The sequence below is a fragment of the Chiloscyllium punctatum genome, chromosome 39 (assembly GCF_047496795.1).
Source record: "Chiloscyllium punctatum isolate Juve2018m chromosome 39, sChiPun1.3, whole genome shotgun sequence".
Taxonomy (NCBI): domain Eukaryota; kingdom Metazoa; phylum Chordata; class Chondrichthyes; order Orectolobiformes; family Hemiscylliidae; genus Chiloscyllium; species Chiloscyllium punctatum.
The window spans coordinates 52,959,078-52,978,509 of record NC_092777.1 but is presented as its reverse complement, the minus strand read 5'-3'; the positions used below and the strand labels follow the sequence as shown (position 1 = coordinate 52,978,509).

General features: G+C 40.3%; 1 protein-coding gene across 2 annotated transcripts in view; it reads right to left on the bottom strand.

Moving 5' to 3' along the window:
- cyth1b (cytohesin 1b) overlaps nucleotides 1–19,432 on the bottom strand; it is a 225,759-nt gene that overhangs the window by 162,570 nt on the left and 43,757 nt on the right. Inside the window, exon 1 of one of the 2 annotated variants that reach the window (XM_072558714.1) lies at nucleotides 13,133–13,306. The exons of the other annotated variant lie outside the window; for it this stretch is intronic. Coding sequence (XP_072414815.1) covers nucleotides 13,133–13,199 — 67 coding nt within the window. The 5' untranslated portion in view covers nucleotides 13,200–13,306. Of the gene's footprint in view, nucleotides 1–13,132; nucleotides 13,307–19,432 lie in introns of those variants that run through there. 2 annotated transcript variants of the gene reach the window in all.

The following is a 19,432-nucleotide window of genomic DNA, read 5'->3' as shown; positions in this document are numbered from 1 at the left end:
GCTGAGGATACTGGGATTGTATTCGTTGGAGTTAAGAAGATTAAGGGGAGATCTAATAGAGACGTACAAAATAATACATGGCTTTGAAAAGGTGGATGCTAGAAATTTGTTTCTGTTAGGCGAGGAGACTAGGACCCGTGGACACAGCCTTAGAATTAGAGGGGGTCATTTCAGAACGGAAATGCGGAAACATTTCTTCAGCCAGAGAGTGGTGGGCCTGTGGAATTCATTGCCACGGAGTGCAGTGGAAGCCGGGACGCGAAATGTCTTCAAGGCCGAGATTGATAGGTTCTTGTTGTCTAGAGGAATTAAGGGCTACGGGGAGAGTGCTGGCAAGTGGAGCTGAAATGCGCATCAGCCATGATTGAATGGCGGAGTGGACTCGATGGGCCAAATGGCCTTACTTCCACTCCTATGTCTTATGGCCTTATGGGATACATACAGCTCCTGAGACAATTAAATTTGCAAAATCCTTACTGGAATCTTGCACCATTGGATCCAGTAATCATCAGGCAAAATATTTCATTCAATGCCAATTCATGTACCAAAAGCAAAATAAAGAGGAAAGAACAGACGGGATTAAGAAAGAGATAATACAGACAAAGAAAGAGTAAAAAGCAATTTGTTTTAGCATCTAAAAATGTACAATCATAAGCTGAAATAACAAAATTCCAAAATAATAAGCATTACTCTCCAATGTCAGAGAGTTTGTTTGACAGTAATTAAGACCACTGCATATTCAGTATTCATTCAATGAACAAACCCAAGAGCTGATAAGTATCTGTTTGACATATACCAGAACTTCAGAGATTCCACATATTCAATGCTGGGTTCGGTGGCAATACAATCAAACTAATATCAACCAGAGCTTAACTTAATTTCATAAAAACAATTGCCCGAAGTTGCTGTCCGATAAAATCTAAAAAAAAGGTGAGGGATTGTAGCCTTGTCATTATTCTTGCTGCAAAGTTCTGACTCTGTAATGAGATCATCAGACCTTTGCTGTGGACTACCAATGGCGGAAGGAAAGCTCTGTACCTATAAGCATGACTCTTTATTAAAGGTACAGGCAGCATCCACCTGTTGCATCAAGAGGAAACTTACAGCAGGATGTGAAAAATAACACTATGCACACAGAACCTCATTTTAAAAATAAATTACTTGTATTGGTACTTGTGTTACTGAAATGCAACAAAATTGTGCCAAATTAGGACATTTGGGAAAAAAAATCTCAAGTTATCAGTATTGTGCACTTCTAGCTTGTTTCAATGCTTAGTTTCACACTGAGGTGAAGATGTGAAGCAGAAGTCAAATTGCAAATAAATATATTTCACTTCAGACTGATGCCACAATGACACACACACCTGTGGACTGATATAATATTCTTACCCAACTTCTCACTCTCGAAAAACAACAATTCATGGTGGTTTCACAAATTATGAGCCTAATAATTTTGATATCTCACCAAGTATCTACTCATCATTAAGCTATCACTTTTAGTTCCACCACCTATTTACAAATTTTTGGATTCTCTTCCTACAGACATTTTTGCAGGTTGAACAAAACACTTTTGAACATTACCATCCTTGACCTCAAAATGTGCTTCTGACACACTATTGCTACTATAAAGGATGCTAATTTCCACATTTGTTACATCATCTGTATTCTGGTTTCAGCCCATCTGCTTTTGGAATCATCATTCATGCCTTTATCACTTCAGTCTCAATTATTCTAATGATTTCACAATCAAGGAGGCCATTTCGCCCATCAAGCCTGCTTTGATACTCCATTTCAGTCAGGGCCATACTCTTGCCTTATCTCCCATGATCCTTCGATTTCCAGATATTCTCTCAAATACCTTAACTGAATCTGCCACGTAATGAGGCCATGCATTTACACCACACTAGTGCCAGAAGATGACTATCCCCAACAAAGGAGAATCTAACTATCAACCCTTGATGTTCAATGGCATAACTGTCACCAAATCCCCATAATTAATATTACGGAGATTACCATTGACCAGAAAATGAACATGACTAGTCATATACAGTGGCTACAAGTTCAGGTCAACGGAAAGAAATCCTGCCTTTAACTCAGCTCCTGACTCCCGGAAGCCTGTCCATCATCTTCAAGACAAGTCAGGAGTGTGATGGTGCACTCTCCATTTGCCTGCATGTGCGCAGCTCCAACATTCAAGAAGCTTGACACCAGCTAGGACAAAGCATCCCCCTTGACCGGTACAACAGTCACAAACATTCACACACTCACCCTCAAATGGAGAAGTGTACTATCTACAAGATGGTTTGTAGAAATTCACCAAGTCTCCTCAAACAGTACCTTCCAAAGACATGATCACTACCATCAAGTAGGACAAGGACAACACAAACATGGCATCACCACCAAGTTCCCCTCCAAGCCACTCAGCACCCTGACTCAAAAGTATATCACCAATATTTCAACGTCACTGCATCAAAATCCTGGAACTCCCTGCGTAATGGCATTGTGAATGTACATACACAAAATGGTAGTTCTAGGTGACAGCTCACCATCCCTTTCTCAGGGGCAAATACTAATGGGCAATATCTGCTGACCGGCCAGCATCACCCATGCCCAATGAGTGAGTTTTGAAAATACTTGCTGGATAAAAAAATTCCTAACACGTGCAACTGCTTCTTTTCCAGATGGCTTCCAGCTGATGCAATCATGACCTCATTCAAAACTGCGCTACCTAAATCTGGCCCTGCAAACTCTAAACATCAAACACCACTATCCCTGCTGACTTACTTGATTTGGAATCCCTCAGTACCTCAAACTTCACTCATCATCATCATACTTTGCTCTGCATTCCACTCAGCCCTTGATTTCATTCACTAGTTGAAACAGACATTATTCTTTTCCATAATGTTTTGCTGTGTAAATGAGTAAATGGACTCTAAAAAGAAATATTATGTTATTAAGTTGCTGAAAATTAAATTGATGATCCAATAACTAAAGTCACTTTGGTGAAAATTCAGAATGATTCCAAATTGAAATGACACACAATTATGTTGCTATCCATAAGTTAAGTTGAGTCAAATTAGAATCTAGTTGAGTTGTAACAGTATCAATTACAAGTTACTGTGTTTAGCTCCTGACAACACTTAAAAGACAGCTCCAATGTGGCATTTCGACAAATAGTCCCATCTTTAATTTGTTCTATTCATTTTTTATTCAACTTATTACACTTCTAGAACATTTTGGGTCAATATAAAGTTACAATCCAAGAGGTGCACAGTTAAAAGAAACAGTGGCACAACTTCACATTGAAATATAGCAATGTGCAGAGTGCAAGAATCAAAACCTCACTAACCACAATCTGCTGCTTCTCTGTAAGTACAAGTTCTCCACCCAACTCCACCCAAGCTGGGATATCACATGAAACACTTAAATACGGTCAATGTATTCATTCTACTTTTACTAATAATACACTGTTACCACCAGCTTAGAGACTACTGCTTTTCACAAACTAGGTTCAAACAAGCTTTCTATTCTTTCTTCTCTCAGCTCAAGAAAAATGTGTTGGAAAGGATTAAAGCCAGGACTGTGCAGTACGACTGTTGGCAGTTTGCGCTCGCAAATGCATCATTCTGTTTTGTGAGGAAGGATATTCTGTACACAACTATCAAGTTTATATGCAAGACAAAGTAATACTTCCATTTTTGGTACTCCAGTCAAAATGCAGTCTGCAAAATGGCCGTACTGACTCAGGTGCCAAGGTAGCCAGCAAACTCAAATTATATTTCCATAGCACCTTTATTGTAATGAAATATGTCCTAAATCGCATAGAAGCATTGTAACACAACATAGAACAGATCCAGATAAAAAGAAAATGTTAGGGCAATTGACCAAATGCTTGGTCAAAGTGGTAAGTTTTTGGAATTGTTTCTTCAAGGAAGTGTGTCAGGTAGATGGAAAGGTTTAAAAGGAGTAGTCCAGCACTTATAGCCTGGCAATCAATGATAAAGCAATTAAAATAGGAGATACTCAAAATGCCAGAATTAGATGAACCCAGATTTCTAAGGTTCGTGAGGCTAGAGATTTCAGAAGTGGAGAACAGTGAGGCTATGGACAGATATATAACCAAGGATAAGAATATTAAGATTCAGATGTTACTTGACTTCATGTCAAATAGGGCAGTGCACAACAGGCTGCAAGGTTAAAGAGAAAATGTTGGGAATTCAGCCATGAGCAGCATTTTGCACAACCTCAAGATTACAGAAGTTGGAATGTGGGAGGCCAACCAAGAACATATTGAACAGTGAAGTCTAGAGTTGATATGGGAGCAATGAGGGTTTTAAACAGCAGATGAATTGAAACAGGGGTCAACTGACAGAGGTGGAAATAAACTGCTCTAGTGGGGACAAAAATGGCATCAAAAATGTGACAAAGTTATGAACAGACCAGATTAATATCAGATTGTTTCCAGGTACAGGCATGGAGTTGTCATTATGGAAGTGTGATTTCAGTCATCATTTTTTGAAAGTATTAAGTTATTAATTAATTCGCATGATCAATAAAGCTAACTGGTGAGAGAACACTTTCAGGAAATCATACTGTTATGAGTTTTCACAGTACATCAGCATTACTCAACCCTACTGTAACATTACCTTCAAACAGTATCCAAGCAGAAAACTAATCCTAAAATATCCAGCATTCTAAACAAACAAAATGACAAATAACGTGCTTTAAGAATTTGAGTCCATTGAAACACCAATGAAGCAACCTGGTGTCTGAGCACTCCAAATTGGTAAGCAGGTTTATCACATGATAAGCCAGATTGTGCGGCTAACCAATTTTCCAAATAGACCCCTCAACAAATGAATGACCCTTATTTAAACACAAGGTGAGGTTTTTCTTCAAACCTTCCAGCAGCCCTGAATATCTAACATGGAGATCTAAAACAACATTGTGGATGATGCACAGAATAGGTGTGGACCTGCCAGCCATAATATTGGATCTTGTGATTGCTTTACAGCTGCAAAACAGATGTGGTATGTGCAAATCAGTTTCTGTTCTCTCTTGCTGGTGAAAGAGAGAATAAGTACAGTACCTGTCACACATTTCCCAGGATGCTGGAGGAACTGAACCTTGTCCCAAATTTTAACTAAATAAAAGCACAGACCACTTATTCCATCAAGTTGATACAAATTTACTGAAGTTATACCAACAGTGTTTTGCCCTAGCAGGAATTCCCCAACAGTACTAAATTAAAATTGGCCAATTAAAAACTGCTTTAAGGTGCAATTATGTATGTATGTACATGTGTAATTAATATTTTTGAAAATATTGTTACTATTACACTAATTTAAATGCCTCTACATTGGATGCAACAATCATCGAGCTCGACTTACCTTTGCTGTAAAATAAACTTCCATTCCTAAGATTATGCAGATTTATAAATTTTCAACACCCACAGCAGACAACTCCTTATAGAACTGAGTTATGGTTTTCTCAAAAATATTTTCATTGTGGACATAATTGCACAAATGTACAATGATGTGCAGGTGGGTAATGAGAAATACAAACAACTGAAGGTATGAATGCATTATTAAATTACCCACAAGTGAGTCATGAATGTCATGTGGAGTATTTGTAACTCAATCTTCTTTTGTCTTGATAGCCCACATCCTTTTTTCCCCACATGGAGCTAAATCTCCCATTTTGATCCTTTGATACTACTTTCTTTGATGTAAGCTTCACAGGTTAGACCAGCAATTGCTGCCCATTCCAAAGTGCCCTCAAAATAATGACAGTAAGCCACGTCTGTGGACTACTGTAGTCTGCGTGGTGTAGTTACACAGTCCTGTTAGGGAGTAAATTTTGGATTTTAACCCAGCAGAAGTGAAGGAACAGTGACATAGCTCCACGTCAGTAAGGTGTGTGGCTTTTGCCAGGGGCATGGTGGCGTTCCCATTGATCTGTTCTTCTAAATGGTCACAGATTTGAAAGATGCTGCGGTGTATTAAATATAGTGCAAGCTGCCCGAACAGTGCATCACTATTCTGATGTATCAACCCTGCCTAGCACTCCATTCAACTCATTCCTGTGAATTTCTACAACATTTTTGCGTCAGTCTCTTTTCCTCTATCTTACATACAGTACTTCCAGTGCACGTGTAGGCTGTCCTCCATTTCTTCACTGATGCACTAATTTTTATGTCTTGCCCTGAAACATGGAACAAGGTGGAAGACCACATGTCCCAGCTGGAAGGTGCAGGAAAACTGTTGAAAAGGTTCTCAATGTGGTGGCTAATGAGAAACTGCAGCTCAGGTTCAGTCCACAAACAACTTATTGGCTGCATTCAGAAAATGCCAAAAGCGGAGGTTGGAGAATGGAAAAGAAGGCAGTGATTCAGGAGAGAATAGCTAGCGCTCTGCATGAAGAAACATTCCTGGTCAATGGACAATGGGAGTACAAGCGATTCCGAAATGAATGTTAAAATTGCAGTATGGCTCTGAAAGGTCTGAGGGTGGTGATACTCCAGCAACACCTATAATCAGGGGAATAATACAAAACCTTCGAGAAGAAAGTGAGGACTGCAGATGCTGGAGATCAGAGCTGAAAATGTGTTGCTGGAAAAGCGCAGGTCAGGCAGCATCCAAGGAACAGGAGAATCGATGTTTCGGGCATCAGCCCTTCCTCAGGAATGAGGAAAGTGTGTCCAGCAGGCTAAGATAAAAGATAGGGAAGAGGGACTTGGGGGAGGGGCGTTAGAAATGCGATTGGTGGAAGGATGTCAAGGTAAGGGTGATAGGCCGGAGTGGGGTGGGGGCGGAGAGGTCAGGAAGAAGATTGCAGGTTAGGAAGGCGGTGCTGAGTTCGAGGGATTTGACTAAGACAAGTGGGGGGGGGGAATGAGGAAACTGGAGAAATCTGAGTTCATCCCTTGTGGTTGGAGGGTTCCTAGACGAAAGATGAGGCGCTCTTCCTCCAACCGTGTGTTGCTATGGTCTGGCGATGGAGGAGTCCAAGGACCTACATGTTCTTGGTGGAGTGGGAGGGGGAGTTGAAGTGTTGAGCTACGGGGTGGTTGGGTTGGTTGGTCCAGGTGTCCCAGAGGTGTTCTCTGAAATGTTCCGCAAGTTGGCGGCCTGTCTCCCCAATATAGAGGAGGCCACATCAGGTGCAGCGGATGCAATAGATGATGTGTGTGGAGGTGCAGGTGAATTTGTGGCAGATATAGAAGTATCCCTTGGGGCCTTGGAGGGAAGTAAGGGGGGAGGTGTGGGCGCAAGTTTTGCATTTCTTGCGGTTGCAGGGGAAGGTGCCGGGAGTGGAGGTTGGGTTGGTGGGGGGTGTGGACCTGACTAGGGAGTCACGGAGGGAGTGGTCTTTTCGGAACGCTGATAGGGGAGGGAAGGGAAATATATCCGTGGTGGTGGGGTCAGTTTAGAGGGACAAAACCACTTACAGGGTGAGAAGGCATAGGCGAGAGGGTTGGAAGCATTCAACATGGACTTTGACAGTTGATTTCTTGGTTCAGGAGTGGGCTGTTGTTCATGGACAGTCAGGAAGTGGGTTAAGGCTGAAATTAGATAGATGCTGGGAGCACTGTAGAGAAACCGGATTACCTGGTTGCTTAGAGTAAAAATTATTGACATAGGAATGGAAACTTGAAGAGGTGCAAATGTCACTGCCAGACCCAGAAGTAACCAAAGCAAGGGAATGGAGCACAGAGTCCCATCAGGTATGCACCAGAGATAATATGCCAGAGCGAAAAGAAATAAAAGCATCCAGTGGTGAACAACAGACACTATACAAAAAGCTTCACTGAAGAATGAGGCCCTGGACATCACCTGGACAGTTAGTAACCACAATAATTTCAGAGCTGAAATTCTCCTCACATTGAGGAGTAGAGTTGGGGCAAGATGGGTTAAAACTTTGAAAACATATTTAAAAAAAAACAAAAAAAACCCCAAAATTATGCTTTTCAATCAATGGGCTGGCAAGGAGTGGGATGTTTTGCAAACTACAAGATTCACCAAACAGCTAATGTTATTGTCCTGAGTTAATTATATTCTCTCTGGAAGAAATTCTAAAAATGATGTTCTTGAGTATTAATGATAGAGGGAGGTCAAGCAATAATTTACATAGACTGCCACAAATAAAAAGAAACCAGAGACTATATTTAAATGAACTGCAAATCTCAATCCAGTCGTTTAAACTCCAGCCAAATATTCAAAAGTTCAAGATGAAGTCTCATGGCCATCGCAATACGAGCTTCACAATTGAAAATAATTTTGCCTATTCAGCACAACCTTTACTTGAATGGGATTTGCACTGATTATGCAAGTAGCATGCAGATCAAGGAATATCTAAGATGCTCTTAAACAGAAAGATTTTAAGCTTTGTATTCGTAAAATTTCTAATCTATTTTGTCTGTCTTCCAATCTTAATTTTCAGCACTTTGGCTGCTTGTGGTTGACTCCTTTTAAGCCCCAAAAAAGTATATTTAATTTCATAAATAACAGTGCACAAATGCTGCACATTCAACCATTTTAATGGCTGCAACATCTGAATATGCAAGTTACATTAAGGAACAGAAACTTCAAACTAAGCATTCTACTGTCAGCATTTCTTACTTTAATCAGCTGATTGAAGTCTGTTCCATTCTTTACACTAACATACACTACAGACTTTAATAGCAAACACACATTTTACATATAGCATTTAGACTGACAGGCAGCAGGCTATACTCTTCAACAGGTTCTATTTCCCCAAATTAATATTTGCATTTGATTGCTCATTTTGGATGACAATCTACTACACGACAGAGCATCATTCTCAGAAAGATCAAGACTGGTCAGCATGTTGACAGATTATAAAGCATTCTGTTGCCACATTATGTTTTAGTCAACAATTACTTGGGAATATTACAATTTCCAGCATGATTCTCATGATCAACATACAAGTCTGACAAATAGCATTCTTTTAAAAAAAAACTTAATGAAAAATAAGGTATTACTATGTACATATTTCAAAATCATTGCACGTTATATACTGAATCAACTATTTCAGGATTGAAAGGCCACAATGGAATAAAGTTTAGAGTCAATGAGATGTACAGCACAGAAACCGACCCTTCGGTCCAACTCGTCCATGCCGACCAGATATCCTAACCTGATCTAGTCCCATTTGCCAGCACTTGGCCAATATCCCTCTAAATCTTTCCTATTCATACACCCATCCAAGGTATTTTTCAATGTATAATTTCAGTTACATCACACTGTAAACTTTTGATATAAATTCTGTCTTACAATTGAGTCCTCCACAACCACCTGATGAAGGGGCAGCGCTCCGAAAGCTGGTGTTCCAAATAAACCTGTTAGACTATATTGAGAGATGTTCACCTTTGTCCACCCAGTCCAACACCAGCACCTCCAAATCATGACTTTTCAATGTTGCAATTGTATTAGCCTCCATCACTTCCTACGTAAGCTCATTCCATAATCGCATCACCCTCTGTGCAAAACGTTTGCCCCCTAGGTCCCTTTTATATCTTTCCCCTCTCAACCTAAACCTATGCCCTCTAGTCCTGGACTCCCCCACCCCAGGGAAAAGACTGTCTTCATTTATCCTATCCATTCCCCTCAAAATTTTGTAAACCTCTATCAGGTCACCCCTCAGCCTCCGATGCTCCAGGGAAAACAGCCCCTATTTAGCCTCTCCCTATCGCTCAAATCCTCCAACCCTGGCAACATCCTTGTAGATCTTTTCTGAACCCTTTCAAGTTTCACAACATCTTCCCGACAGGAAGGAGACCAGAATTGCACACGATATTCCAAAAGTGGCCTAATCTAAGTTCTGTACAGCTGCAACAAGACTTCTCAACTCCTATACTCAATACTCTGACCAATAAAGGAAAGCATACTAAACGCCTTCTTCACTATCCTATCTACCTGCAACACTACTTTCAAGGAACTATGGACCTGCACTCCAAGGTCTCTTTGTTCAGCCACACTCCTCATGACCTTTCCATTAAGTATATAAGCCCTGCTAAGATTTGCTTTTCCAAAGTGCAGCACCTCACATTCATCTAAATGAAAATCTGACACTCCGCAGCCCATTGGCCCATCTGGTCAAGATCCTGTTGTAATCTGAGGTAACCTTCTTCACTGTCCACTACACCTCTAATTTTGGTGTCACCTGCAAACTTACTAAGTATACCTCCTATGTTCACAACCAAATCATTTATATAAACAACGAAAGGTAGTGGGCTCAGCATAGATTCTTATGGCACTCCACTGGTCACAAGCCTCCAGTTTGAAAAGGGCAGACATTTATCCCTCCACCCTGGAGGCTCCCTGCCTCTATTCCTCATGAAGGGCTTTTGCCCGAAACGTTGATTTTCCTGTACCTCGGATGCTGCCGGACCTTCTGTGCTTTTCCAGCACCACTGTGATCTAAATTCCAGTCTGAAAAAACAACCCTCCACTTTCATCTATCTTTGAGCCAGTTCTGTATCCAAATGGCTAGTTCTCCCTGGATTCCATGAAATGTAACCTTGCGAACCAGTCTCCCATGGGGTATCTTGTCGAACCGGTTACTGAAGTCCACATCGATCACACCCACCTCTCTGCCGCCCTCAATCCTCTTTGTTACTTCTTCAAAAAAATTCAATCAAGTTTGTGAGACATGATTTCCCACGCACTAAGCCATGCTGACTGTCCCTAATAGGGTCCTTGCCTTTCCAAATACATGTAATTCCTGTCCCTCAAGGCATCCAGCACCACCTCCGTTATAATATGAACATTTTTCACAATGTCACCATCTATTTCCCTACATTCTATATCTTCCACATCCTCCTCCACAGAAAATACTGATGCAAAATACTGGTTTAGTATCTCCTCCATCTCCTGCAGCTCCACAGATAGGACTGCCTTGTTGATCTTTGAGGGGCTCTGTTCTCTCCCTAGTTACCCTTTTGTCCTTAATGTATGTGTAAAAACCCTGTGGATGCTCCTTAATTCTATTTGCCAAAGCTATCTCATGTCCCCTTTTTGCCCTCCTGACTTCCCGCTTAAGTATACTCCTACTGCCTTTATACTTTAAGGAGACCTATCCTGTCTATACTGGACATATTCTTCCTTCTTTTTCTTAACCAAACCCTCAATTTCTCTTGTCATCCAGCATTCCCTATAACTACCAGCTTTTCCTTTTACCCTAACAGGAATATACTTTCTCTGGATTCTTGTTTTCTCATTTCTGAAGGCTTCCCATTTTCCAGCTGTCCCATTACCTGCAAACATTTGCCCCCAATTAGCTTTTGAAACTTTTTGCCTAATACTATCAAAAGTAGCTTTCCTCCAATTTAGAACTTCAACTTTTAAGTCTGGTCTATCATTTTCCATCTATATTTTAAAACTAATAGAATTGCTCGCTCCAAAGTGCTCCCCCACTGACACCTCAGTCACCTGCCCTGCCTTATTTCCCAAGCCCAGGTCAAGTTTTGCACCTTCTCCAGTAGGTACATCCACATACTGAATCAGAAAATTTTCTTGTCCATGCTTAACAAATTCCTATTCATCTAAACCTTGATTACTATGGCAGTCCCAGTCTGTGTGGGGAAAGTTAAAATCCCCTAACATAACCACCCTATTATTTATTTGTACAGATAACTTAAATCTCCTTAAATTTCTCATTTTCCCACTAACTATTGGGGGGGGGGGGGGGGGGGGGGCTATAATACAATCCCAATATGGTGATCATCCCTTTCTTAATTCTCAGTTCCACCCAAATAACATCCCAGGAATATCCTCCCTAAATACAGCTGTAATGTTATCCTTTATCAAAAAGGCTACTCCCCCTCCTCTCTTTCTCCCCTTTTTTCTTAAACATACAGAATAGGAGGCCATTTAATCCATCCTACCCGTTCGGGTTCTTCTGAAAATGTTTCTACTTATTCCCAAACACCACGTTCTTTATCCATCACCCTGCAAATCTATCCTAATGCAGCTGGAAGCAGTTTCAATAGTAGATCTCAAGGGGAATTAGACAACTATCCGAAGAGAAAAATAAATTGTAGAGCTACAGGAAAGAGATGAGAGAGTGGGACTAGCCAAGTTATTCTTGTAGTGAGCTAGCATGGACACAAAGGGCCAGATGGTTAACCTTGTGCTGTCACTATATTTCGATGGAATCCTGTTAACATGAACATTCTTCAAGGGACGGTCAACAACTGTAATATGGTCTATATATCAACATAAATGAAGTAAATTGACACATACAGCCAAATGTTTGTGCATTTTGACAGTTTATCATATATATCTCAGTGATTATTAGACAGAATATTACCGCAAAACTTGTTTTAATAATCAATGCTCAAGTGTCTACAACACAATTTATTCCTGAGTGTTAGACTATGAAATTCAAATTAACAAATTACTGATTTCATTAACACTAATCAACATCTCAGCATTCTTCTGTACAAAACAATGAATATGTAGATAGCAACAATATTAATTTCAAAACCTTCTAGATCCTATAGTTCTACTGCAGTTCAAGTGGGGGAAAATACAAGTTATGAGCTAATATAGGAAGTTTCTCAAAAATAACAAGTGCTTCCACTTCCAGCATGTTTCATAGCTCAAGAACACAGTCAACTACCTAAAAAACAATGCTAATCAAGCCACAACTAGAATTAAATTTCAAGTTCATCAAAAAAAATGTAAGTGTTTGAAAAATGGTTGCAGAATTTCAGGAGTAAATACAGATGATTTTTATTTATAACTGTTCCCCCTTCTGAAGGAATTTAAAACAAATGTGAAAAGGACCGTATTCAATACTGGCAAATATCTCAACTCCAGTGTGTTTTCTTCATTGCTAAGGATATTCAGATCATACAGAATTAGTATTGCTGCAGCATCGTTGTACAGCAATAGGAAATATACTTAACTCAAAACTGAACAAACATGCTGAAAAATGGATAATGGATCAGCGTCTCACTTTTCTGAGGGGTTACCTTATGCTATGGCCATTGTATCTGATCAACTTGCCCTTTTTTATTCAATTTTGAAAAACACTACTTAAAGTGCTGTCGCGTACAGTACTGGTCAAAGGCTACTTTTCAGTTTTAAATCTCATTCAACCATACCTGGTTTTACATTTACACAGAGGAAAGCCTGGAAGCTGGATGCACAGAGCTCACTAACAGTTCCCATCACTCGGTTCAATCTCTTTATAATCCACAAGCCGTCAAATATATTTATTTCAGTGGAGATGGGATTTTCTCCACGCAGCCTTCACGAGATAATTTAATCTCTCTGGCAGTCAGTTTTGAAGTCCTCTCCCAAATGGGGAAATACTGTCATATAGTTTTTCTCTATATATAGTCTCTTGATGAACCACTGCAGCAGACTGTCAGTAATCAAATTTCACTGGCCACACATCCAGGAAAGGCTTAATATTTCCAAATTGCCAAGTATTACAACGTCACTGCCTGACAACCTGCCTCACAGTCTTCATTCAGCCAATCAGGTACACATAGATGACAACACAATCTAACCTCTCTTTAAGCAATATCGTCATATAATTGTGAAATACTTTCATCTCCAACCCTACCAGCTCCTACCAGCCCCTTGATGAGCTGCATGCCATTTAGTTTTTTCTAGGGGCTTTTAATTGATAACGAAGGTTCTGTGTTCACCTATGAAATCTTTTTCGTATCTAGTGTTCATTGTTGCTTAGCAACTTACTCTCCATTACATAAAATGAACACACTAAAAATGTACCATCAGTATTGTGAAAAAGGTTTTTTTTAAAAAAGTGTTAGAAATTAAGAGTTACACTATTACAAAAAAAACTTGACAACTAATTACAATTAGAACTTTCCTCAAAAAGAATGAAAAGATTCTCCTAAACCAGGTTCCAAGAAACCAGCTTCTATAGTAAAATGAACACTTGTAATTTTGCCAATAAATTTGATAAGTTTTTTTAATAGCTGGCTACAGCATAGCAATACCACAAAATAGTATCTTCAGAGGATTTTTTTGCAATGTTTTAAATGATTGACTTACCATAAATAGCTCGAAGTAATTTGCCCTTTGGGCATGCATCACTGCGTTTCAGAAATCTATATACACTTCAGGCAAATTGTGAAAAGATATACATTTGTTTCATTACTACCCACAGGTATGTTTCACAACGCAACTTCTCTCTTTAAATATTGATCTGATACTCTTAGTTGTATTTTTGAAAATCAGAAAAACACTGCAAGAATGTATTCAGTTGTCATATTTTTGTGCAGTGTTCACAGTAAGAAGCAGCTATAATTTAGCAAATATATCATGTTTCTTTTGCAAAAATCTGAGTTTCTAATCTCAGTCTGGTTTTCAGTCAAAATGATGAACAAAACTGAAGCTCTTCTGCACTGGAGTTACTGCATTATAGGGAGAGCAGGAGTAAAGCTATTTGAGTACTATCAAGTTTGATTCTGGACCCAAATTCAGATGATATGTTGTTGGAAATCTTCAGAAATGGTAAAACATATTTTCTTTTTCCAAGTCACTTTCAATCTTAGATCTACTACTTTAAAGAGAAAGCCATATTATCTCCATATAGTCAATAACAGGAGCTATCAGCAGGTCTACGTACCTAAAAAGCATAATATCCAGTGATGGTGTATATGGCAAGTTCATTTATTGTACAGATAATGCTTTCAGAGAAAGCATCCTGGTGTACTAAAACAACGTACGAAAGAGCAAGAGAGTAATAGGATGCCAGTCCATCCCTCCAATTCATCGCATGGTAAGTTTCAATTTCTGATCAATTGACCTATGAAGGATCATTTACCATAAAGAAGCATACTGAAATTGAGACATGTCACCTCACGCCATCTTTTTTTTTAAAAAGCCTTCTATTGATGTGCAAATAACACTGATGGAGTTCCCCCCCCCCCCCAGTTCTCTTGTTGGGCCAGCATTTATAGCACATTCTTAGCAGCTCTTGGGAAGGTGGTGATGAGCTGCATTCTTGAACCATTGCAGTCCATATGCTGTCGACAGACTCACAATGTAGTCAGGGGAGAACTGCAGGATTTTGACCCAGCCACACTGAAGGAATAGAGATATATTTCCAAGTCAGGATGAAGATGAGGAGTAAATCATCTACGGCCACATTCATCTGAGAATATCGTAGCTATGCGGCAAGAATAAAAACACACGTGCATGTCATAATAAAAAGGGAAAATATAAATACTCTGGCCAAGAAGAGCGGCAGATTGAGGTTGTTCCCATTTTATAATATAATTTTAATGACTACACGAATTATTAACACAGTGGAGTAGTTGATCAACGCACAGCATCTTGGCAATTGATAAACATAGCACTTTGATGTTGCAGTAATTGGGACCCATACAGAGCAGCATAGGAGCAGGAGGAGCTCATTCAGCAGACGTCAATGATTAAAGATAAAAAAAACCCTTCTATATAGTCCCATTGATCAAAAACAGTTATATGGTGTTTAAATTATGTTTCAATCAGACTAGTTCAGTGATCTAACAGCGATGAGAAAATACAAGAATGCATAATCAAAACCACAAGTCTGTAAGAAAATAAAATAAATTTCTTGCAGATGTTGGAAATCAGAAACACAAACAAATTGCTGAATCAGCAATCACAAACAGACTCAGCAGATCTGGCAGCATCTGTGGCAAAAAAGTTAATGTTTCAGGTCCAGTGACCATTGTTCAGAACTGATTGTAGCTAGGACACAATGCTACCTACTCAGTGTTACGTGGTGTCACATACACACTCTTAACCTCTCTTGCCATCAGCACGGACTCGTGCTCGCTCAGAATTGCCCTGACCCCAGTTCCAGTTCATCTTTCTGCTCACTCAATATTCTAACAAGAAAGAAATTTCTTTTCCTTTCAGGCATTACCCAACGCAAGATGCAACAACTCAAGATATCGACACACACCCTTGGAAAATTCCTCCCCTTCCCCAAACCCACCTTCTGTGGTATACTTACTATCACTCTGACCTTCGTCTTTCTGAAGCTGAATGTTTTGTACTCATTCAAAACATCACTCAGCGTCCCCACCTCAATGAAGTCTGACCATAACAGAATACTAAACTCTTCTTCCATCACCTTGGCCTCTGTGCCCATTTCTTTGGATTAAAGTCCTCTCCCAGGCCCACAAACCGCTTCATCCACTTCCAACATGCTCCCTCCACCTGGCCCCCTTCCTCTGGTCTCTTACCTGCACACGACCTATTCACTGAGAACTGTTGATGTGACACTGGTCGCCCTCACTGCACTCAGCGTTCTCAGATCCAACCCTGATTTTGTAATCAAGCCTGTCAACAAGGGTGATGCCGTTGCTGGTGCTGGTGGAGCAACCTCTTCATTAGAGTCTGAGCACCAGCCCTTGAACACCACCTCATGCCCAACTGGACTTTGACCTCAACATGCAACACCAGGCCATCGTGTTGACAATGGTCACTAGTTTCATTTCTTCTGGTGGTCTCCCCCTCCACTGTCTCCAAGGTCAATTCTACCTTTTCCCCAAAATTCACAAACAGGACTGTCTGGGCAGACCCATTGTTTTGCTTGCTCCTGCCCCACTCATCTCTACCTACCGCGATTCAATTGTTCCTCCCCTTCTCCCGTCCCACTTACATCTGCAATTCTTCTGATGCTTTACATCAGTTTCAAAACCTCCATTTCGCAGGCTCCAGCTACCTCCTCGTTACCATGGACATGTAATCCCTTTACACATCCATTCCCCAATGGATGGTCTCAGGGTTTTCTACTTCTTCCTAGAAAAAGAGGAGTGGACCATCTCCATCCAGCACCACCCTCCTCTGCTGGCCAAGCCAATCCTTACTTTGAACAACTTCAGCTTGAACTCCTCTCGTTTTCTTCAGGTCAAAGAAGTAGCCAAAGGGACCTCTTTGTGGAGGGGTACATGGAACATTCCTTGTTCCCCACCTCCAACTCTTTTCCCAGTATACTGATTACACAACCAGTGCTGCTTTGCTCTCTCACCTGGAATTGGAAAATTTAAAAAATTTTGCTTCCAATTTCCAGCCTGCTCACACTTTCAACTGGTCCATCTTTTGACTCCTCCCTTCCCTTCATCGACATCTCCACTTTCATTTTTGGGGATAGGCTGGCTACTGTTATCCACAACAAACCTACCAACTCCGACAGTTATCTTGACTATACATCCTCACACCTTGCTTCTTGGAAAGACACTATTCCCTCCTCCCAGTTTCTGTCTCCCTCATATCTATTCAGGTGATGCACTATTCAACAAGACGGCCTCTGAAACTTCCACCTTCTTCTTCAGCTGAGGATTCCCCACCAACCTTAGCCACGTCTGATCAATCTCCTGCACTTTGGCCCTTCTCTGCTCTCTGATAACAGCTAAAGGATCTCTTTCTCTGGTACTCATGTTCTAACCCACATCCAAATGATTAACTGCCATTTTCACCACCTCCAATAGGATACCACCACCAGACACATATTCCCTTCCCCTCCTTTATCAGCCTTCTGCAGTGACCAAACCCTCCACGACATCTCGGTCCACTGCTCCTCCATCCCCAACATCTTCCCTTGCTATTGCAGAAGGTGTTCCACCTGCCTGATTACTTCCTTTCTCCTCACAATCCAAGGTTCCAGGCGCTGTAGCAATTTACCAGCACTTCACTCAATCTAGTCTACTGCATTTGCCGCTGACAACATAATCTCCTCTACACTGGGGAAATGAAACGATGACTGGGTGATCACTTTGCAGAACACCTTTGTTCTGTCTGCAAAAGTGAACCTGAGCTTCCTGTTGCTTGCTAATTCAACATATCACCATATTCCCTAGCCAACATCAGTGTCTCAGGCTTGCTGCAGTACTCCAGTGAAGCTCAGAGCAACCTGGAAGAATATCATCTCATTTTCCACTTGAGCACTCTACAGCTTTCAGGACTCGATATCAAGTTTAATAATTTTAGGTCCTCAGTATTTTCTCCACATTCTTACCTGAACCTCCACCCACCTAGTCTTGTTATCACATGGGCTGTTATTGGTCCCCATTAGTAGCTATTGATTCTCCCAGGTTGACCTTTACCCACTCCTTTGTCTTCCCCATTGTTCGGTCTGTCTCTCTGGACTCCATCTCCACCTATTGTTTACTCCTTCCTGCTCCACCTCATCTTTAGCAGATATATCCATTTATTCCAAGCTACAGTCTGTTCTGAAGAAAAGTCATTGGACCTGAAACATTGACACTGTTATCTCTCCACTGATGCTGCCAGACTTGCTCAGCTTTTTCCCCAGCAATTTCTATTTGTGCTTCAGAAGTCTGTAAGACCAAGGCTGAAATAGTATAAGATGCAAACAGAGGGGATGTTTCACTCTAAACTTACATTCAGAACAATTCATCGTAATAAGCATGACATCCCTCTTTTGTTGCTAAGATTTATTTGAAGTACAATTACGTCACAAGACTTGATAGGATTCCTATCAGAATGGAATCATTGTGTAACCATCACTTCAGCATTTTGTTGGAATTTGCTGCACTCACTAATTTCTTCTACAATCTTATGCCACTCTATAATCAACAATTTGGACTCATACAAAATTAAGAAAAAAACCTTCAACAGCGTTTTACTGTTAAGGACCTGGCATTTAAACTAAATTACATATCCTTTGAATAACTTCTCAAAATAAAACAAAACATTTTAAAGGATTACTCCAACTAAAAAGTAAATTGACTTTTTTTCATTATGGATTCATTGCTAAAATCCTAATTTCTAATTGCATGCAGGCTATTATTGGTCTTGGGAGAGATACGCAATCTCTCATGATATTGTATAAATTGAACTGAGAAAGTTGCACATTAGCTCACAATGGCAATGCAAAAAGAATGACTTATCCAAAATGTTTTTTTGAAACTGATATTTTAATGTATAATTTAGCATTTTAATCATAGTAATTTTGTTTTAAAGTGTAAAAATAGATACGATTGAAACTTCAATACTTGTGACAAAGGAATGAGACTTTTACCATAGAGAACATTTGATTTTTGTGGAACGAAAGGGCACTTACTTTCTTAAAGAAAATACCTCCAAGAGCACAGAACTCCCACTGCAACGCACTGGACTGTCAGCCTTGATTTCTGTGTCTCGCCCCCAGGGGGGATTTAATGTTGATGACTTAATGTTGGTTACAAGGGTTTCACGATTAGCTAGAAAACTAACAGGGCTAGGTGCAACTCCATTTGGCAAAGCCTGCTAAAATGAATGCAGCATCAGGGCTTCAAGGGATTTAGGATCCCAGAACTGTAAATCCTGCCTGCTCAGAGCTGGTGATCAGCTCTGGATAACTTTCTGTTATCTGCCTGTAACGTAATGACCTGGGGACAACGAGGAACTCAAACCATAGGAAATTGAGGATT